Here is a 23,925-nt window from a genome sequence, read left to right on the forward strand (position 1 = left end):
CATGGACAGAGGTGGCAGCAGAGAGCACTGTGTCAGACTGGAGAGAATACACCACTTCCTGCAGGACACACAGCAGCTGATAAGTACTGGAAAACTGTAGATTTTTAAATAGAAATAAATTACAAAACTATATACCTTTCTGACACCAGATGATAGGAAGAGTACCCCTTAAAGTGTTGTACAGTCCTGGCAGCGACATTGCACTCAGTATAGACACATTGTATAGAATAAGCTGATATAGTACCTGTGTTATATTTGAAGTATTTAGGGCTATCAAGGTCGATTTGAGGAGAAGGCAGCTGGGACCTCACTGTTACTTGGTTTACGCCTGTGGGTGACTAGAACTAGAGGTCGTATGGCCCCATAGAAGAGAACTGGAGCAATGGGGAGGTGTGTGCGCTATATCCAGGGAGCTGTGTGCTATATCCAGGGACATGTGTGCTATATCCACGGAGCTGTGTGTGCTATATCCAGGGACGTGTGCTATATCCAGGGAGCTGTGTGCTATATCCAGGGACGTGTGCTATATCCAGGGAGCTGTGTGTGCTATATCCAGGGACGTGTGTGCTATATCCAGGGAGCTGTGTGCTATATCCAGGGAGCTGTGTGTGCTATATCCAGGGACGTGTGCTATATCCAGGGAGCTGTGTGCGCTATATCCAGGGAGCTGTGTGCGCTATATCCAGGGAGCTGTGTGCGCTATATCCAGGGAGCTGTGTGCGCTATATCCAGGGACGTGTGCTATATCCAGGGACGTGTGCTATATCCAGGGATGTGTGTGCTATATCCAGGGAGGTGTGTGCTATATCCAGGGACGTGTGTGCTATATCCAGGGAGGTGTAAACTTTTATGATGGATAATGTAGAAAGTAAGTCGGCACACTGTAAGGGGATTTATTGTTACTGTCTGTATTCCAAGCTTTGGGAACATTTTCCCATAATTCCCAGGCGCGGCAGGCACTTTAATTCCTCTCAAGATGCCTTACTTTTATTTTAATAGTATAAAAGAGAATGTATACATTTGCGGAATAAGTGCTGTGAGGCCGAGCGGCTATAAACCACTGATTTCATCATTTAGAGGCTTGGAGGAAGCACCCAGCTCCTAAGTGGAAATTATTCTCTTTGCCTGTAGGAGATGTTGTGTGCGTAACGCCTGTAGGAGATGTTGTGTGCGTAACGCCTGTAGGAGATGTTGTGTGCGTAACGCCTGTAGGAGATGATGTGTGCGTAACGCCTGCAGGAGATGATGTGTGCGTAACGCCTGCAGGAGATGTTGTGTGCGTAACGCCTGTAGGATATGTTGTGTGCGTAACGCCTGTAGGAGATGTTGTGTGCGCAACGCCTGTAGGAGATGTTGTGTGCGCAACGCCTGTAGGAGATGATGTGTGCGTAACGCCTGTAGGAGATGTTGTGTGCGCAACGCCTGTAGGAGATGTTGTGTGCGTAACACCTGTAGATGTTGTGTGCGTAACGCCTGTAGGAGATGATGTGTGCGTAACGCCTGTAGGAGATGATGTGTGCGTAACGCCTGTAGGAGATGATGTGTGCGTAACGCCTGTAGGAGATGATGTGTGCGTAACGCCTGTAGGAGATGATGTGTGCGTAACGCCTGTAGGAGATGATGTGTGCGTAACGCCTGTAGGAGATTATGTGTGCGACATGATGAACGAGAGAGAACTCGCAAGTGATAAATATTATCGCCCTCATTTACAGAACACAGGCGTATTGCGGAAGGAAAACGCTAAGGCTACACAATAGGCGAACGTCTCCGCAGGAAGGGGATTCGTTTCTTTCTTTTCGGAAACTTTTATCATAACTTATGTGCCTTGATATTGGAGAGAATACATATATGTAGGAGGTGCTTGAGGTGGCGGTGCAGTTAGAGGGTTGGATCGGCACCTTCATCAGGAATATGGCCTTTTTTTTTTCTCTCCGTTTTTAAATAGAAAACATTTTGTCTGTCATTTTGCTGTTTGGTGGCCGGTCAGTGTAGTGATGGCTGCTGGTCCGTTGTTCTAGGTCAGGTGGACTCATTGCTATTTGTCTTTAATTAAAAAGTCAGTTGAATTTAATAGTAAAAACGGTGAAAGGACGGTGAAAAAGGAAAAACTGTGTGTGAGCAACTAAAAAACGTCCGGTGTTTGCAAAAGACGTCACATGTGACAGAACAATCTTATGTTAATAGTCACCGATCCCTGGAGCTCATAATTCTGAGATGAGTGAGGAGTAATGGGAAGAGAGGGGTGAGAGAAAAGACGGGGGATGGGAGAGGAGCGAGATTCTCCAGCCACGGGGTGAGGTAGAGACACGTCCCATGCCGTATTCAATTTATAGCATAAAAAGTTAGTACCTGTGTTATCGTCTTTCTTTCTAATGACCATCGGAGGGCCAGAAAAGACCTTTCTTTTCTGCATTTCTTTTCTGCAGCATTAGAAAAATATGGCTACTTTCTCCCAGAGACAGCACCGCTCTTGTCTCCAGGTTGGCTGCAGGTTTTGTAACTCAATTCTATTGAAGTGAATGGAGCTTAATTGCAAACTGCACCTGACCTGGAGACAAGAGCGGTGCTGTCTCTGGAAGAAAGTGGCCATGTTTTTCTAACGCTGGAGAACCCCTTTAAAGGAAACCTGTCAACCCCCCCCCCACCCCACCCCTTCCGGGGTGACAGGCTCCCGACCCCCTGTTAGATCCCCCAATACTTAACTCATTGCGCTGGGTCCCGCCTCCTGAGCCGGTCGGGTGACTGAGATTTCAGCGCTCACAGGAGAGTTCGATGCTCATAGAGAATGACGGAGCATCGGAGCATTCATTCTCTATGAGCGTCGGACTCTCCTGTGAGCACGCGCACCGGGCTTCGGGTGCGGGGTCGGGAACCTGTCACCCCAGCACGGGGGGGGGGACAGGTCCTCTTTAATTTTACAGATTGTCCAAGGAGGACGACTGTATTAAATATGAAGCAATTGGGAGACGCCGGTTTGTAAATGTTTCTCCACATAAATGGATTCTTTCTTGTCTAATAATGGAGTCGGAATAAAATCGGATGTATTTCTTGTCGTAAGTGACTACAATTCTAAGACAGTTGTGTTCTGAGTTTTGTTCCCTTTAGTTTTGGTTCCTCTCCTCTATTGGAGATGCTCGCTCTCTACCTTCCCTGCTATAACCGCACTCAATTAGCTCGTATTCTCTTCTAACAAGCACTTCTGCAGTACAAAGGCTTTTGGGCGAGCCGCCATTTCCTAATGAAGCTTCTCATCAGTTGGCTGAGGTGGATGTTCCTTATCCGCTGATTACTGAACAAGTAATAATGGCCGATAATAAACCTCACGTCCCTCTATCCTGGTGCTGCTGGGGGAGGTGGAACCTTACATCTGCAGAAAATGGTAACAGCTGCCTTCACCTTCCTTTGTAACTAATATTAATGTGCACCTCGATATGAAGACCCCCCACCACCGATAGGAGGAACACCGCCACTGATATGAGGATCACCACCACTGATATGAGGATCACCACCACTGATATGAGGACCCCCACCACCGATAGGAGGAACACCGCCACCGATAGGAGGAACACCGCCACTGATATGAGGATCACCACCACCGATATGAGGACCCCCACCACCGATAGGAGGAACACCGCCACCGATATGAGGATCACTACCACCGATATGAGGACCCCCACCACCGATATGAGGAGCCCCCACCACCGATAGGAGGACCCCCACCACCGATAGGAGGAGCCCCACCACCGATAGGAGGAGCCCCACCACCGATAGGAGGAGCCCCACCACCGATAGGAGGAGCCCCACCACCGATAGGAGGAACACCGCCACCGATATGAGGATCACTACCACTGATATGAGGACCCCCACCACCGATAGGAGGAGCCCCCACCACCGATAGGAGGACCCCCACCACCGATAGGAGGAGCCCCACCACCGATTTGTGGCCCCCCCCCCCCCCCCTTATATGAGGACCACCCCCCCCCTCCCTTATATGAGGAACACCCCCCCCCCCCCCCCGCCCTTATATGAGGACCACCATTGAACAAAGATTAGATCAAACATAACTTTTACTTGTATGCTCTAATATTGCAGTCGTGGTCATGGGAGAAAATATTCCACCGATTAAAAACAAGTATCCAAAGTGTGATAAGAGTAGTAAGGTACCAGTTGAAGAGATTGGAAATTGCAACAACGGCCTTGATTTATGTAAAACATGTTGTGTGAACATGGCCTAAAGGAGTATTAATAGTGATGATCTGGCCCCCACAGCACCCTGATCTCAACACCATTAGGTCTGTCTGGGAGGTCACTGGTTCATTATTTTCTCTCACCCACAATCCCCCCCGACAATGTTAGTGTTCGTGGGACTTTAATAGGAGTTATAGAAATTGTGTACGAGAGCCAACCTGGCTTTATGTGACTTTCTTACCATGAAAGTATTTGCCTCAATATTACAATATACTGTATTGGCTTTATTCACAAAACTTCAATAAAAGAGAAGACGTCCGTTTTTGCCACAATTCAATTGACCTCAATGCAATGACAGTCGTCCAATGCACGCAGTGTATAAAGTGATCACATTGTCTAAGCAGACCTCAAAATAAAGATCATGACTTTTCAATTAAAGACAAAGGGCGATGAGTCCACCTGACCAAGAATAATGGACCAGCAGCCGTCACTGCACTGACCGGCCGCCAAGCAGCCAAATGACGGACGTTTTTCAAAAACAGAGAGGAGAAAACATGGTGGTAACGTAGCCATCCAGTATACAATTATTTTAAGAATTGACCCTTGTAAGAGAGTCTGCAGTGTTGTCACATCTTTGTGCGGTGACATTTTCTGATAATATAAGTGACTGCTCCGGTATATACTACTTAGAGGAACACACGCTCATTTGGTCGGCTAGGTGTTAATTACATTTCCTTTTTGTTACAGACTTGCTGTTTTTGCCTCGGCGAGGTTGGGCCGGTGCCAGAGTTTGTCGTTCTTTTTTTTTGTCCAGAAGTCAAACTTCTCTGTTAATTATTATGCAGATTTAGTGGAACGCTGTCAATCTGCGAGGCTGGAGGACAACTCCTGCCAGACCTTCATTATTTAAATTACTCCGTCTTCCAAATCCATCTAGTTCAATAGGTTCCAGATGATACAATGGAAAGTGGCCAGATGCCAATATACTCAGAAGTTAAATCTGCTTTTTATAGATGACGACTTCTGTTTTTTTTCTCTCCAGACAACATCGGGGGAAGATGTTCGAGACTTCACTAAGGTGCTGAAAAACAAGTTCCGATCCAAGAAGTACTTTGACAAGCATCCCAGACTAGGCTACCTACCGGTGCAGACTGTGCTGGAAGGAGACAACATGGAGACGTAAGTCAGGCGCTACTACTCTACACTGAGCTTGGGGCTTTGAGGTAACGTTACTTTTAGCCATTGACCTGAAGCAACCAATTTGTTTTATAAAACTGATCTAAACCTCACCCCTTTCTAATTATAATCAGTGCAGCAGCGGGCCGGTAGTGGGCCGGATTGGCACTATGGGGCGGGCAGTGCTCCTAACAGTCTCACCAGACCGCAGAGCAAACTACTAATTGCAACAGAACAGCGCAGAGAAGGAAGGTAACAGACATCTTCCTCCTCATCGTCTCCTGTGCAATAGGGACATAGCGGCTGGTTAGATTTATCTAACCTGCTGATAGTTCCCCTTGAAAGTGGTTACCCAGGCTTAGAAAAATAATGGCCGTTTTCCTACAGAAACACCCCCACTCTTATCCTGAGGTTGGGGTGGGGTTTTGCTACTCAGTTCCATTGAAGTGAATGGAGCTGAACTGTAGTACCAGACAGGGGTGTTGCTGTTTATGCAGGAAAGTAGCCATGTTTTTTCTGATCCAGGATAACCTCCTCCTTTATGGTGAGACCAAGCATAATGCATGTAAAAAATAATAACCTGACCGTATTAAAGTTTGGAATAAAATACGTCCTTTCACAACTGAAAACGCAGGCGGTCCCTGACACCAGTGGTTAAACTGATGCCCAAGGAGAGCATCATATTGTGATTTCTTTTGTCTGGACATGACTCATGCCAGCCCTTTAATATTCATTCCAAATGATGCAATTTGCAGCAATTAATTTTTTAATCAAGTAATTTCTGTAATTCCCGTAATTTTGTCTCATACATCTACATGACCAATAAAAGAATGAAAATAACATAAAAATAACAAACGACTGAATCTGTTTAATAACAATGGAGGGTAGAAGTGTCTTGCAGAATATGAAATCTGAATATGTAGACCACCCTCCCACACATTTGGTTTTGTTTAGATGTACAACCTATTTATATTTATATACAGTGGAAAGTGCTGAAAAAAGAATTTAAAGCATTACTGTATTCACCCCCCCCCCCCCCCCCCCCCCCCTCCCAAACCCCTGGCACCATCCATTTGATGAGAGTAAGTCCTTTGCGTTTGTGTCTTTTAAAATGCGCCCGGTGCCTTAGTTAGGGTAAAAAAAAATATTTTTTAATCTGCAGCGGCCGAGTCAATTTGGTCTGGCCTAGAGTGTCTGTTCCCCAGGTCTGTGATGCCTCTCCTTTCTTCCTACTCACCCTCTTCATCATTAGGAACGCCCCTGGACAGGATTTCTTCTACTCATCACGTCTCTAAACACTGCACGTGCCGCTTTGGATTGTTCAAGGGACATGTGCACTATTTAGAGAAGTGATGAGTAGGAGAAATCCTGCCCAGGGGCGTTCCTAATGATGAAGAGGGCGGGGAGGAAGAAAGGAGAGGCGTCACAGACCTGGGCCACACCACATTGACTTGGCTGCAGAATAAAAGATAATTTATTACCCTAACCAATACAATACAATACATATTCAGCCTATTGTTCACACCCCACTATGTAGTAATGTTCCTGCCTTACTATTGAGGAAAAAGTAAAGACATAAAGACAATACACTAAAATGTAACCCCCTGTAGTGGGGAACAGGGGGAATGGACTTCCCATAAAGGCTTCAACTCTTCAGAGACGAACAGTAAATCTATTTATAATGGAACAAAACAGAAATCTAACAGGTCCCGGGACTTCTAGCTGCTATTTCAGGTTTTTGTTTCTTTTTCATGGCTAGACTGGCAGAGCTCGCAAAAAAAATGCTGATGGGTGAGTGGGTGGTGGGAGGCGTAGTATCACATCACAAGAGATTATAATGCATCTTTTCATCTGAGAATAAAGAAACGCGCTATGTCACTCTGCTCAACAAAAACATTGTAGGACAAAGGGTTAGTGGGATCGTAAAAAAAATAAATAAAACACTTTGAGACATTAAAGGGGAACTATCATCAGGTTAGATGAATCTAACCTGCTGATAGACCCCTACTGCGCACGTGGCACCGAGGAGGAACGATGTCTGAAGTTAGCAGTGTAATCCTCGGCCCGGAGCACCGTTAGGAGCACTGCCCTGCACCCATAGCGCCAAGCCAGCCCGCTCCTTCTAATGATAATCAATGGAGCGGACGCTATGGAGGCGGAACAGTACTCCGGGCTGAGGATCACACAGCTAACTGCACAGAAACAGGTAAGAGACCCTCTATAAGAGACCCGCTATAAGAGACCCTCTATAAGGGACGCGCTGTAAGGGACGCGCTGTAAGGGACGCGCTGTAAGGGACGCGCTGTAAGGGACGCGCTGTAAGGGACGCGCTGTAAGGGACGCGCTGTAAGGGACGCGCTGTAAGGGACGCGCTGTAAGGGACGCGCTGTAAGGGACGCGCTGTAAGGGACGCGCTATAAGAGACACACTATAAGAGACACACTATAAGGGACGCGCTATAAGGGACGCGCTATGAGGGACGCGCTATGAGGGACGCGCTATGAGGGACGCGCTATAAGGGACGCGCTATAAGAGACACGCTATAAGGGACACGCTGTAAGAGACCCGCCGTCATCCTCCTTGGTGTCCCATGCGCAGTAGGGGGCTATCAGCAGGTTAGTATAGTTCCCCTTTAATTTTAATACCTCTCTGTATAAATAACAGAACAGAATTACATCTATAAAGGCTAACGTGAACTGAGCTGGTCGGGTATTGCAGAAATCTAAAATTTGTATAAAAGTAGTTTGTTTCTTTTGACACTTGGTAACTCTGAAAAAATCTGGAATCCGGATTTTTATCCGTTCATAAATCCATTGACATTGATTGGTCGGTGGCCGGAGAAGTCCTGTCTGACCCCTGCCTGTTCCTGGTTACTTACAAGTGATGATCCGGAGTTCAGCACTGTCTGCGGGGTGCTTATTAATAAGAAATCCCGGGACTCTCCCATGACCACAAGCTGATTCCAATACACTTTTCCATACGCCTACATCTTACTGACATTTCTTGGACACGCTTCTGGTTTTCTCTGTATTGTTCTACACTGCTATTATCTCCTGGCACATCGAGGCTTCTGACCTAGCTTCAAGCTCCATTGAACCTCATTGCAATTCCTGGCACAATTATTTAAGAATAAGATCTATTGTAGCAGCCATCCTGGCGGAGATCGCCTCGGACTGCTAGAAAATTACCAGATCTGCTGCCGGCCAGGAAACCTGCAGTGGAGCTTCAGTTTTTTTCCAATGTCTTTATCATTCTCTTGGGCGTGAAAGAGCGTTTGGGCTTTTTGGTTTTTCGGCTGTCTCTGTTATGGCATTAAAGTTTTTCTCTCTTCATTTCCTCCTTGTTCTCTTACAGCCCTATTACCCTCATCAGCATGTGGCCTGACCAGTTTGAGTGAGTATAATGTCTATGTTAAGCCTTCCGAGTCCCGCTACCATATTTCACTTAGCGTAATGTTCCGCACTCAGCAGTTTGTCAAAGTGTTTTGGTATAAAATGGTTTCATGACTTCTTTCCTTATTTGTTCTAGTCCTCTGCAGTCGCCGGAACTATTCGATGATGACACACATTCCAGGATAGAGCAATATGCCAGCAGGTAAGCACCTCGATTAGTTGTAGTAGGGCTGTATATTATTATTATTTTTATTTTTTTTCTCCAAGAAATTTCATTGTAATTTTCATTTTTTGCTGTGAATTTCTGTAGTACATCAAAGTGTGTCTTGGACTACAACTAAGGAAAGAAATTATCTTAGGATCCATGAGTAGTATGAGAAGACTGGATGGGTTGGAGAGGGACCTGGTAACTTTCTATGCTGAGACCAGGGAGGCCATGTGTATATGAATTTCTGCCGTGTGTTTGACTCCCAATGGAAAAGTTCCTCTAATCTAAAAAATGTGATCCATTTTTAATTCCCAGGAGTCCAGGGAGGGAACATCCATTGAGAGCCAAAGGGTGGGGATTAGTAAGCGGCAGCTGAAAGCTTGTGTCTAAATAGGGTAGATTGTGGGCCTTTAAACTATTTCAGGAACAGAGACAGGAGTGCAACCTCTGCGGATGGGACAACCTTAGATCCGCACACAGAGCTGCATAATTGGAAAATGCAGAGCCGGGCAGGCCCATCAGATGTGGAAATAACTAATATCTAACAATGCCAGAGCTTTGTGGGCTGTTGTGGAGGTGGTCCATAGAGGTCTGTACATATAAAAGAGGTTGTACAGAGAGCAGAAGCCTTCTGCTCCCCATTGCTTCCTCCTTGTAGTTGGGTGAGGAAGCCTTCAGAGACGTGGACAGGCGGGTGTTAATGCCCACATATGATGTCCAGTACCTGCAAGATGTTGCAGTTGTTGTAGGACATTGTGCAGTGTATCCGAGATCAAGTGATGATAAGGATATACACCTACCCCCTCCACGTCTCAGAAGGCTTATTTACAAGACGTGGAACGGCAGAAAGTGAGTGTTTTGGGGAGCAGAAGGCTTCAGTTCTCTTCTGCACCCTGGACAACCCATTTAAAGGGAATCTGCTGGATGGTTTCACCTAGTGTAGCTTATCACACCACCAGGTAAGGGTCATAAAGCACCTTCATAGACCTCCATAAAGCACCTTCATAGACCTCCATAAAGCACCTTCATAGACCTCCATAAAGCACCTTCATAGACCTTCATAAAGCACCTTCATAGACCTCCATAAAGCACCTTCATAGACCTCCATAAAGCACCTCCATAAAGCACCTTCATAGACCTCCATAGAGCACCGTTATAGACCTAGTTTTTGGTTTGCGAACTTGTGCTGGTACTATATATGCAAATAAGCAGACGGATGAGGCCGATCTCCTCACGTGCCCAGCGTTTTCATCCCCTACTGCTGGTTGCCACCTCCTATTGCGCTGATTGACAGCCTGTGTTTTGTGTCCTGCCTTGTAGAAGTTCACAAGCTATAGGTAAGCCTATGGAGGTGCTTTAACCCTTACCTGGGCTGCGATTAGTTACACTATATGAAGCTATTTGACAGAGTCTCTTGGAAATAAACATTGTAACCTACTGTCCTTTGTTTAGCCTATGAGCATACAGAACGTCCATCGATGCTCGGAATATGTGTTTGCGCCCCCTGATATCAGATATTATAGCTTTAACATTCATTCATTTTAGCGTCTATTGTACTTTGAGTTTTTTTGGTATTGTGGTAGCATAATTTCGGTCCCACATGGTAGTGTTTTTTGTTCACATTTTTATAGATTTTGAAATACTGTTATGATTGTCCTGCATTTGTGTATATACAGAGGTGCCTTGGATTACGAGCATAATTCGTTCCAGGACGGCGCTTGTGATCCAAATCCACTCTTAAACCAAAGTAAATTTTCCCATAAGAAATCATAGAAATGCAGACAATTGGTTCCACACCCTAAATATAATGATTTATTATTCTGAATAACATGTAGCACAGATGAAGCAAACATTCAGAAACAGCAGAATCTGTGATATTATAAGTTACTGTACAGTAATGGAGAGGATGGGAAACACAAGGGCGGACAGAGACTGCAGGGAGCAGGAAGGACTGAGCAGGGCAGATGTGGGCACATACACACAGCGCTCTCTGTCCGGGGAGAGAGGGGTTACAGCTATGCAGAGATTACCTCCACAGTCCTGTCCCCTGATGTAAGCCCCAGCCTGAAGTGGATCTGCTATGATTTGGAAGGTGAGGGAGACTTCCTGGGTCAGAGTACAGGGCTGTAGACCCCGCTATGCAGATCATGCCCCTCCCCCACTCCCCAGACCATGCTCCTCCCCCACTCCCCCTACCACCCAGTACACGGAGCTCTTACACCAAAGCAATGCTCTTATACCAAGTCACTATTTTGAAAAACTGTGAGCTCTTAAACCAAGTTACTCTTATACCAAGTTACCCCTCTACCAAGGTACCATTGTATATATATTCTATTTGTGTATATCACCTTTATCGCTATTCTCTCCATTATAAAAGAGATTTCTGGTCTCCTCTATTTCCTAACATCAAGTAACTGCTCCTAACCACCGCACATTAGCGCCCACCAAGAGTTGACATTATGTAAGATTGTGTTAGAGGCTTGAAGACTTACAAGTTAAAAGAAGAAGTCTTTGATCGCAACATAGTAGCACATAGATGATTTGCGTCTCTGACAAGATTGTCATCTCCAATTCCGTCTGAGTAGAAATGAAGAGAAGAGGGTGCGGAGGCAGATAACGCCGCCGTGTCCTACAAAGCCCAAACTCAACTCTTATTTACATATTTATTAAAAAGGAAGAAATTTGCCGCTCATCGCCGCACAACTCTTTAAGAAGTTTACTTCAAAGCCGAAACTCTGAGCTGAAATCTCCATCCCGAGCCCCAGGAAATATGACTGCTGCCGAAATAAAAATAAAGCCAATAAATAAAAAACAAAAATGTTTTTATGTTTTTGGACGGATATTTCTTGTTTACATATTACTTTAGCGTAAACATTCTTCTAGGCTATGTTCATATTCTGTCAATATGACGGCCGTTTTAAATGGATGGATAACGGCCGTTATGCTATAATAAGTTGTTATACAAATAATTGTGGTTATAAAATAATAGCCGTTATTCGGTATCAAGTCACTGACATTCAATAAAAACGGCCATCATTTTGATGGTGTGTGAGCACAACCTTAGAATAAATCCCCTATTCTAAGTGCGAGCAATCAAATAGATCTTTAACCTCTTCCCGTCCACAGTCTGTAAATATACGTTCCTACTGCTGATGCCCTGTGCAGTGAGAATGTGTGTGTATATACTGTATATATGTGTCTTCCTGATTGTGAAGGGGTCATGATGTGTGCAGGGCTGCTTCAGTGTGATCAGCCCTGCACACATTAGTATCCCAGGTGACGGGTATAATGACAGACTGCTGTAATCTTGCAACTGCCTGTTATTAACCCCTTAAACGCTCGATCAAGAGCAATCACTGTATTTAAGGGAGTCATTGAGAGGATAACCACCTGTCACTGACTGATCGGAACCCCTGCCGCGTGACTGTAGGATCCGCTCACTTTCCCTGACAGGGGGGGCTATAATATTTACCATCTGTTCTGTCAGATCGGTGATCTTCTCATGAAGTCTGCCTCAGGTAGAGCACTGATCAGTTCACACAATCTAATAATTGCTTGTAATAGTCTTCTAGGGGCGTTTTTGCGCCAATGCTGCTTTTTAGTTTCAGTCTTGCTTATGGCATAAGGACAGGATTGTCTTTATTAAGGAAGCCCAGTATATACATTATACTTTAATAGTAGAATGGAAGGACTTGTATCCCCCTACTCATTATTCATAAATGGGGAATAGACACCATATTGTTCACACAGCTGCCCACAAGGGCACAATGATTGGTTTCAGGGGTCACAGCGTATCCCAAAATAAACAACTTTATGCAGAGATTTGTGATTTAGCTCCAGATCCGGCGCTTACATCCAGTGGTAGTGAGACGGGGGGGGATGGAAGCAAGACTACATCTCCTGTATTTGCCTCTATGAGGCTATGTTCACACACCGTCAAAATGGTGGCCATTTAATGACAAATAATGCCTGTTGTTGTAAAATAAATATTTGTTGTTAAATGATTGCAGTCCAATAAAAACAGCTGTGTGTATGAACACTGATTTAAAAAATGGAGGGGGGGGGGGCAGTGCAGGAAAATAATAAACAACCTAAACTCCCCCATCCCCGTGCCTCTGTTGTGCTGCTCCTGGTTCCCACTGACGGCTGATGGAAGTTATTTTCTGCTGGAGACCGGCTACATTTCACATCCAGCTCTTCCAGCTGCAACGTCACGGACCGGCGAAGCTGTTCCCTCCCAGAGTGTCAGTGATTGGGTGAGCGGCCAAACACTCAGCCGGGTACATGACATTGCACCTGGAGGAGCTGCAGGTCACTGACGTCTGTCAACAGGACCCGGGAGCGGCACTATGAGGCACAAGGATAGGTAAGTATAGTTTGTTTATTATTTTCCTGCACCCCCAGACTCACTGACTTTTTTTTAATTTGGTGGGACTTTTCCTTTAAGTCCTAGATGAAAGAAGACTGGGACTATATAGCTACTACAGATATTAAAGGGGTTCTCCAGCGTTAGAAAAACATGGTCACTTTCTCCCAGAGACAGCACCGCTCTTGTCTCCAGGTCAGGTGAGGTTTACAGTTAAGCTCCGTTCACTTCAATGGAACTGAGTTACAAAACCTGCAGCCAACCTGGAGACAAGAGCAGTGCTGTCTCTGAAAGAAAGCGGCCATGTTTTTCTAATGCTGGAGAACCCCCTTTAAGTGAAATGAGTAATAACTCCATAGACATTGCATGAAGAAGAAAACCCCTGTATATTATTAGTTGTTTTTGTTATATTATTATTGGTAGTAACTGTTCCTTTTTGTCTTCAGGCTGGCGCACATGGAAAGGACGAACGGTTCTCTATTTACGGACAGCAGTTCGGCCACTGGAAGCATGTGAGTAATATAGATTAGATCACCCAGCATATCCATGTCACATCCAGCGAGTACAGCTGTGGAGGCAGGGCAGAATTACACCACTCTTCCCCTGCCTGACACCTGCTCCAGTCTCCTAGATGGCCGCTCAGGGCCGGTATTGAGCTATCTGGGCCGCACACTATTGCTGGATCTCTCATGCTGCTTTTTACTTTCATCATTTATTGGTCGCATAGGGCGATGTGCAGACAGCGAATTACTATTATTATACCTGTCCTCATGTAATAGGAACCTTACAGGTGACTGGCTGGACTGGTGGGAAGCTATAAGGTGGTGTCCGTAACTCAAGTAAAGACAACTTACAATAGCGAGGTCTCTCAATATAAAACACATTGCATCTTATAGGGCTATAGAAGACAAGACAAGATAGGGCTATAAACTACATACAAGACTATAGACTACAAGACAAGACACGGCTATAGACTACATACAAGACAAGGCTATAGACTACATACAAGACAAGGCTATAGACTACATACAAGACAAGGCTATAGACTACAAGACAAGGCTATAGACGACAAGACAAGACAAGGCTATAGACTACAAGACAAGACAAGGCTATAGACGACAAGACAAGACTATAGACTACAAGACAAGACAAGGCTATAGACTACATACAAGACAAGGCTATAGACTACAAGACAAGGCTATAGACTACAAGACAAGACAAGGCTATAGACTACAAGACAAGACAAGGCTATAGACTACAAGACAAGACAAGGCTATAGACTACAAGACAAGACAAGGCTATAGACTACAAGACAAGACAAGGCTATAGACTACAAGACAAGACTATAGACTACAAGACAAGACAAGGCTATAGACTACAAGACAAGACAAGGCTATAGACTACAAGACAAGACAAGGCTATAGACTACAAGACAAGGCTATAGACTACAAGACAAGGCTATAGACTACAAGACAAGGCTATAGACTACAAGACAAGACAAGGCTATAGACTACAAGACAAGACAAGGCTATAGACTACAAGACAAGACAAGGCTATAGACTACAAGACAAGACAAGGCTATAGACTACAAGACAAGACAAGGCTATAGACTACAAGACAAGACAAGGCTATAGACTACAAGACAAGACAAGGCTATAGACTACAAGACAAGACAAGGCTATAGACTACAAGACAAGACAAGGCTATAGACTACAAGACAAGACAAGGCTATAGACTACATACAAGGCTATAGACTACAAGACAAGGCTATAGAAGACAAGGCTATAGACTACATACAAGGCTATAGACTACAAGACAAGGCTATAGACTACAAGACAAGGCTATAGAAGACAAGGCTGCAGACTGCGCAGTTGTCCCCAGCACTCAGCAATGTTTGCCGGCCCCATAGAGAATGGGTGGAGCACCGGGTGCACTTGCTGCTGCTGCTTCATTTACTTGTTGTTCTCAGCATCAGCCGATATACCAGCAATTGGACCCCGACAATTAGTTACTTATCCCCTGTACTGTGCATAAGGGATAACTGTAGGTCTTGGAATATCCCCTTTAAAGGGAAACTATCAGCGGGTGACACGAGTCTAACCTGCTGCTATGTCCCTATTACACAGGAGACGCTGAGGAGGAAGCAATATATAGTATGTCTCTTACCTTCCTCCTTGGCGCAATTTAGGTGCAGTTTGCTCCACAGTCTGGTGAGACCATTAAGAGCACTGGGGTCCCAGTTAGGAGCACTGCCTGCCACTATAGTGCCAATCTGGCACGCTCCCTTGAATATATTAGAGAGGGGTGTGCCGGCCAGGGCTGGGGGGAAGGCAGAGCTTCCAATGGTCTCACCGGAGCATGGAGCAAACTACTTAACTGCACAGGAACTGTGCCGAGGAGGAAGGTAAGGGGCGTACTATAGGAGACACGCTACAAGAGACACACTGTAAGATACACGCTACAAGAGAAACACTGTAGGAGACGGACACTGTAGGAGACGGACACTGTAGGAGACATAATATGAGACACATCCTCTCCTCCTCTGTTTCTTCTGTGCAGTAGGGACATATCAGCAGGTTAGAATCGTCTCACCTGCTGAGAGTTCCCCTTTAATGTAACATATGGCCGCAGGAGAAACACCTCCATAAGATATTGTAGTGTCAGGCTACCGTGCAGTATTCCAGGAAATAATGGCCGCCACAATAGATAGATGATATTGGAAAGTAAGTAAAGAAGCCGCAGCGCTCTCCTGTATCCGATGCGCGCTCCTGTATTCTGCGTGCTCTCCTGTATTCTGCGTGCTCTCCTGTATTCTGCGTGCTCTCCTGTATTCTACGTGCTCTCCTGTATTCTGCGCGCTCTCCTGTATTCTGCGCGCTCTCCTGTATTCTGCGCGCTCTCCTGTATTCTGCGCTCTCTTCTGTATTTTGCGCGCTCTCCTGTATTCTGCGCGCTCTCCTGTATTCGGCACGCCCTCCTGTATTCTGCGCGCTCTCCTGTATTCTGCGCGCTCTCCTGTATTCTGCGCGCTCTCCTGTATCCGGCGCGCTCTCCTGTATTCTGCGCGCTCTCCCGTATCCTGCGCGCTCTCCCGTATCCGGCACGCTCTCCTATATTCAGGGGCTGATTATGCAGAACAGAGGGAAATGTCAGGCTTTTCTGCCGCACGGTACGATGATTCTTCTCCTCCTAATCACACATCATAAGACAACACTGATACTTAGAGGAGACTAATTAGAAGAGGATAATTGATGTAATTATCATCATGGTCACAATATTTCCTCTAATTCCGAGCACTAAATAAAAGTATTGGGGAAGATCCACATGTGAGGCCCCTTAATTCTCTCCTCAAAGCCGTAAAATCCCGGCTGACGCCTCAGAGATGAAACGTTATCATCTGTCTCCGTTAAGCGTCAATGTTCAGTATTATTAATTATATAACGGACTCTCCTCATAGTACGGTGGAGAAAAGACACATATCCATCCAGTGTTACAGCTGATCCTGAGGACGCTTTCTGTGATTACGGTTCTGTTCATGGACCTTATTCACTGAGCGTGTAAATGCGTCCGTCGTATTAGTGGGGTGCCCATCGGTTGTTGAGATACATCTGAGAAGCCACCAATCTGTTCAGGCAATAGAAATATCCTAAATATCCCCCCCCCCCCCCCACACACACACACCGCCATCACCTCCTGATCCTGTTAGATGAAGACCACGAGCCCCTAAAAATATTTTCCATCACCAGACAACCCATTTAAAGAAGAATTCCCACAGAGGTACAAGAACTGCAGGCGGGCTGGTGGGGGCTGGAAAATAAGAAAGACCTGAACTCACCCGCTCCCGGGTCCCATTCACATCAGCCGGTGACTTGCAGCTTTCCCAGATGTGATGTCATGACCCTGACTGAGTGATTGCCTGTTCAGCCAATCAGTGGCTAAGGGCGGGACACCAGGCGATTGCTCAACCGGGCCGTGACGTTTCAGCTGGTGAAGCCGGGTATGTGACGTACTCCGTTTTCAGCTGAAGCTGACAGCCGGGTGATGTGAACCAGACCCCCGAGAGCGGCGCATCGGAGGCACGAGGACAGGTGAGATCAGGTCTATTATTTTTTCTGCCCCCACCTGCCTGGCTGCAGTTTTTGCTCTTCTGTGGGACTTCTCCTCAAAGGGGTTTTTAGTTAAACTGATTGATGGCCTATCCACAGGATAACCGTCTGACAGGCAGAGAGTGGTGACTAGAATTGGACAGGGAGCCGCCCAGACGACTACCTGCCGCCCCTCTCCCTGCTGCGCCAGCGGATTAATCTTAATTTTCTCAGGCATAATGGTGCTGCTGCTGCTGCTTTATACTGTGCACCAGGGAACCAAATCAGACCCATTGGGCTAATTGGTTCCCTTTAAAGGGGTATTCCACTTCTGATATGTTGCTGCCCATGGTGAGCCTAACAATTCCTTCCATACCTGTTATTATCTATTCAGTCTCCTTCCCCCAGTTCTCAGCTGCTGCTTTCTGCTGACACAAAAATCTGTTGCTTGTACCATAGTAGGATGGAGGCAGGCCACGTGCTTTGCCGAGAGGGGGTCTTGGCCCCATAGCAGCTGCGTGGTCTGCCTCTGTGATAGCTACGCCACTGCTCCCATTATAGAATGTATGAGTATGTGTCAGTAAATCAGTAATCTAGGTAATATATTCACAGTCAGCTGTGTATAAAATATTCTGAGCAGTCGTTCTCCCATTGTTCTCTAACCCATATGTGCTTGGTTGCATCTAATAGTTGCTATTTATAGCCCATTCCCTGGATTCATTAGCGCGGTTACACATTCTCCCTGTAAATAACCGAGGGAGTCTGGAATAAGAAATCGTGCCGCTATCCTGGAGCCGCCATCCTGCTCCTCTGGTTTATTGACATTTCAGACTCTAATAACGCGGCCGACCGTCTCCGGATCTTTCTTCTTTTATTGTGCAGTTTAAGGGCCCTTCATGCACTAATTAAACTCACTGAGAAGTCAGCGACTATTATCCCCCTGTACACACAGCTCGGCACCTCATCACTATTACAGATCTATAGGTTTCAGCAGCATCTTATTGTGACGGAAGGAAGGGACGAGCAATCGGGTGAACGCTGCAGAACAATGACATTTATTCTCAGCTGTAACCTGAAAGCTTCGAATTTAAAGGAGACAACATCATTTAAAGCAACCCTTTAAAGGGGTTGTCCGGCGATAAAAAATTATTCACAGAATAACACACATTACAAAGTTATACAACTTTGTAATGTATGTTATGTCTGTGAATGGCCCCCTTCCCCGTGTCCCACCACCCCCACCCGTGTACCCGGAAGTGTGGTGCGCTATACATTACCTGTCACGTGCCGACCACGGTCTCCGATCGTCAGCAGTGACGTCTTCTTCGGGAGGCCAGCGGATCTTCCCGAGTGCCGGCCGCCCTCTGCAGCGTCATCCGAAGCTCAGCCGCGATTGGCTGAGCATAACTGAGCTCAGAAGACGAAGAAGACGTCACTGCTGAGGATCGGAGACCGTGGTCGGCACGTGACAGGTAATGTATAGCGCACCACACTTCCGGGTACACGGGTGGGGGTGGTGGGACACGGGGAAGGGGGCCATTCACAGACATAACATACATTACAAAGTTGTATAACTTTGTAATGTGTGTTATTCTGTGAATAATTTTTTATTGCCGGACAACCCCTTTAAGCTCCTCTGTACTAAGGATTATAATATATATATATATATATATATATATATATATATATATACACACACTGATCTTGAGCTTGGATATAGCAGCCAGCAGAGGGGGCATAGCTGCCAGGGGAGGGAGAAAACAGCAGCCTGACTAATAATGAGACAGGAGGTGTGCGGCCGACGACCTCTGACCCCCTGTAGTCATTGGAGTTAAATTATAGTCACAAATCCTAGCTTTCCCCTAAGGCTATGCTCCCACAGTGTAAGAATAAGAGCAAATAATGGTTTCCTATGGGGATTTGCTGCTGCTCTGGACAGTTCTGGACATGGACAGAGGTGGCAGCAGAGAGCACTGTGTCAGACTGGAGAGAATACGCTACATCCTGCAAGACATACAGCAGCTGATAAGTACTGGAAGACTGGAGATTTTTAAATAGAAGTAATTTACAAACCTATATAACTTTCTGACACCAGTTGATTTGAAAGAAAAAGATTTTCATCAGAGTACCCCTTTAAGCTCAGTCTTCACCATAAGGTCATTTCTGCCCCTTGGGCGCTTAGACCAGTCAATGGTTTTGAAGACTCATCTAGTGGTGTGTGGCCTTATGTAGTGCGTACACCAGCGTAATGTCTCTGTGGCTCCATGTGCCGGACCTGGACGGAGAGGCACTGAGGAGGTACCGGGACCTATCCTCTCAGCATAGATAACCGCCCTGCTTATTGGCCGTGTGATGAGAACGGCCTGGGCAGAACTTTTTGTTATTTTAGACGGTGTAATATGAAATGTGTCAGAGAAAGTTCACGAGGACATAAAGTTCTTGATGTGTAACTGATCTGTGATGCTGCTTCTCCAGGATACGAGGATTTCCATCAGGTAATTAAGGTTTTTATCAGTAGAAGATGGGAAATCTATAATGAGTTTCTGCCAGTGATGGAGCGAGTGTTTGCACTTGTTCTATGGCTGCGTGTAATACTGGGATCAGTAGATCAGCAGGCAGACTATGACGGAACCGCAACATTTCATAGATTTCTGTCCAGAGTCTCCGTAATTACTAATCTAACGGCCGACGTCTCTGAGAAAGTTTATTTCACAGATAATGAGGTTATTTTGCTCCGATGCGGTAACCGCTTTCTTTGCAGTAGTGACGGCAAGAAGTCTCGCACAGGATAAGGCCGGGTTCACACTGAAAAAAATCTGAAACATATCTTTACTTATCGGTTTTTAAATGGTTACTTGTAACGTCCGCAATAACGTGGTCAGCCATATTGTACGCTGGAGAAAAAAAGGAGAAAAAAAACACATTAGTGTCTCAGTTGTGTCTCCTAAGATTCTGAGCTTATGTTTTTTCCTGAAACTTGTAGTGACGATGAGCACGCCCTGATCCAGCAGTACTGTCACACGCTGGGAGGAGAGTCGCCCTTAGGTCAACCACAAAGTCCCGCACAGATCCTTAAGTCGGTAGAAAAGGAGGAAAGAGGAGAACTGGAGAGAATCATCGCTGATCTGGAGGAAGAGCAGAGGTAAGTCGGGAGTCATGTGTATTCTCCTGCTCTTCTGTATCCTGGGTGGAGAGAGAACTTCTGTATAACCGCTATGTGGATATAGTTTACACCTACACATGTTCTGTTCCATTCAATAGTGATGATGCGTTTATGTAGGTAACACAATTCAGTCTTTGGCCACGACCACACAATGCCCTTTTATTGGCCGTTTGACGGACCTTTTTTTGGATGGACGGCATTTTCCAGCCTAATAAAATCCCTTATTTTGAAATAACGATCATTTGGTTATTTCTACAATGGTAACAAGATGAGTGAGGTGCGCATATATATATCTATATATATATATATATATATATATATAATGTGTTAAGACCATCAGACTAGGTTCACACACAGTGAAATAAACAAAAACAAAATATGGCCATGTTCCCACAACATCATCTTAGACAAAAAAACCAGCCTTTGTTTATTACAATAACGTTGTGGGATTATGATTATTATTTATGTCCATCTCTGTAAAACAGCAGCTGGTATTTTGCATAAAAAGACGTTGTGGGACCGTTGCCTGCGGCCGCGCACACACAGCTAAATAAAATACGACAATTAAAAAAAAAGGTATAAAACGTCAAAATTCTTCTGTGTTTTATATCTATTTTAATGTATGTGAACAAAGCCTAAGGCCATGCTCACACACAGGATTTCCCTCAGTCTTTTATCAACCAAAACCAGGAGTGGGGCTTACAGGGCAAAGTTATCATGGAAAGATTTGTACAGATTCTGTGTGGTCACTAGGGTCACACTATGTAGAAATGGCAGCCGCCTTTTAGAACAACAGCCGTCATTGCGCAAATAACCGCTGTTTTTTTTTACATTTGCACAATGATGGCAGTTATAAAAAGCGTCTGTAAGTTTTACATGTTGTAACCCTAGCCCACTCCTGGTTTTAGTTGAAAAAATGTCTCTTATGGCGTGCCTCTTATAGCGTGTGTCCCTTATAGCGTTTCCCTTATAGCGTTTCCCTTATAGCGTGTCCCTTATAGTGTGTCCCTTATAGTGTGTCCCTTATAGTGTGTCCCTTATAGTGTGTCCCTTATAGTGTGTCCCTTATAGTGTGTCCCTTATAGTGTGTCCCTTATAGTGTGTCCCTTATAGTGTGTCCCTTATAGTGTGTCCCTTATAGTGTGTCCCTTATAGTGTGTCCCTTATAGTGTTTCCCTTATAGTATGTCTCTTATAGTGTCTCTTATAGTGTGTACCTTATAGTGTGTCTCTTATAGCGTGTCCCTTATAGCGTGTCTCTTATAGTATATCCCTTATAGTATGTCCCTTATAGCGTGTCTCTTATAGTGTGTCCCTTATAGCGTGTCCCTTATAGCGTGTCCCTTATAGCGTGTCCCTTATAGTGTGTCTCTTATAGCGTGTCTTACAGCGTGCCCCTTATAGCGTGTCTCCTACCTTCCTCCTCGGTGCTGTCACGGGGCAGTTAGACGTGGGCTCCAAGGTTCGGTGAGACCAATAGGAGCACTGCCCACCCCTGGCCGTCTGGGGGCGGGCTGGATCAATGCTATGGGAGCGGGCAGTGCTTCACCGGAACAATGACAAGGAGAAAGGTAAGGGACACACACTATAAGGGACACACACTATAAGGGACGTGCTATAGGAGACATCCCATCCTCCTCAGCGTCTCCTGAGCAATAGGGACATAGCAGCAGATTAGTTTCCTATAACCTGTTGATAGTTCCCCTTTAACGCTATAAAAAAATCAGACATCTCTACTCACACTTATTTTTGTTTTTCATTTTCCATAGATTTTTTGTAGCAGATCATTAGAGTATAAATACGACCGCGCTGTACGACCTATTATACTGCTGTATTTTTCGTTTGTTTTACTGCGTCAGAACATAACCGCATCCTGGTGGCTTCTAGAAGGGAATTATATTACATTTCATAAAACCAATGCGTTAACGAGACAGAAGGGTGATACGGGTTCTGTCTGACGTGGGAGACGTTATGTACATCGATGAAATTACAGGCCGTGCTACATTAATTGCGGATGAATACCTTTGGATGTAGTTGTATATGACAGATGTATGAGGAAATATTTGGTAGTGGATTGTCAGGATAAAGCTAAACATTTCAGCTGTTCTACCTGCTCATTTCTTCTCTTCTCTCCCACTCGCTTGTTATACACTTTCTTTTTTCTCAGTTTTTTATAAATGCATCCCACGCTGAAATGCGATGCATGTAATGAATTAGAGGCTATGGACACCTTAGTACCGGCCTTTTCTTATTTGTTTCCAGGATGCAATAAAAAAAATCAGTTTTCATTTTTTTAATAAAGACCTATGGAGAAAAATACAAAGAAAGAATTCACAAAATGCTTCTCTGAAGTGTCTCAGCCTTTAAAGACGTGTTCTAATATCTACAAATAAAGGTTTTATTTAGTCCCTATGTACTCACAGATATGTATCATATATGGGTTATACCTTTAAACAGGAATTTGAAGATTGAATATGAACAGTTAAAAGCACAGCAGTTGAAAAAAGGACTGAGCCCCCCATCATCCCCCCCTGACTCGCTGGCCTCACTGCAACACACGTCGGAGGATGCAGAACTCATCGCTGAAGCAAAACTACTAAGACAGCACAAAGGGCGACTTGAAGCCAGGATGCAAATACTGGAAGATCATAACAAGCAGTTAGAGTCCCAGCTGCACCGGTTACGGCAGTTATTGGAACAGGTACCGAACATGCTTTTTAGTTAAAGAGACTCTGTCAGCAGGTTATGGCGTCCTATCTGAGTGTAGCATAAACTAGTGACGGAGAAGCCGAGCAGGATGATGGATCACTTACATTGTTCTGTGCAGCTGATCCAGAGATCTCCTCCTGAATAACATGGACAATAAGTAGTCCTCTCCATTATGTGCATGTGCTCAGTAGTCCTGGATATTGGCAGTTATCTATCCATGCTGTGGATAGGCAGTCAACTGTCAATCAGCAGCTGGAGGGCGGGGGGAGGGGTGTGGCAAGAATCCTATTCTCCTGCATATTAGGAGAATGGCTGAACAGAATGATGGAAATAATACACCGATCTGTGCAGAATTTCTTTCACTAGTTTATACTGCCCTCATTTACGGTGGAATAACCATAGTGACAGATTCCCTTTAAACAGAATGTGGCCATGTTCCCAAAATGTAAAAATAAGGGTAAATAACAGTTGTTGCTTATATGTATTGGAAACATGGTCTAATACAGTATTTGGCTAGGTTCACACTATGTAATAATGGTTGCCATCTTTTATAACAACGGCTGCCATTTTTACATGGTGGGATCCTAGCCTTTTTATGGTGTCTTTTACCTATTAGAACAATATTCAGTAAAACAGGAT

At 45.1% G+C, this 23,925-nt stretch overlaps 1 protein-coding gene across 7 annotated transcripts in view; it reads left to right on the forward strand.

Moving 5' to 3' along the window:
• Positions 1–23,925, forward strand: part of UTRN (utrophin) — a 410,412-nt gene that overhangs the window by 372,501 nt on the left and 13,986 nt on the right. For all 7 annotated transcript variants that reach the window (XM_069954241.1, XM_069954239.1, XM_069954240.1 and 4 more), the window contains 6 exons: positions 5,231–5,367; positions 8,719–8,757; positions 8,893–8,958; positions 13,777–13,842; positions 20,399–20,557; positions 23,035–23,278. In XM_069954241.1, the coding sequence (XP_069810342.1) occupies positions 5,231–5,367; positions 8,719–8,757; positions 8,893–8,958; positions 13,777–13,842; positions 20,399–20,557; positions 23,035–23,278 (711 nt within the window). The remainder of the gene's footprint in view (positions 1–5,230; positions 5,368–8,718; positions 8,758–8,892; positions 8,959–13,776; positions 13,843–20,398; positions 20,558–23,034; positions 23,279–23,925) is intronic.

This window comes from Dendropsophus ebraccatus, chromosome 15 (assembly GCF_027789765.1).
Source record: "Dendropsophus ebraccatus isolate aDenEbr1 chromosome 15, aDenEbr1.pat, whole genome shotgun sequence".
Taxonomy (NCBI): Eukaryota; Metazoa; Chordata; class Amphibia; order Anura; family Hylidae; genus Dendropsophus; species Dendropsophus ebraccatus.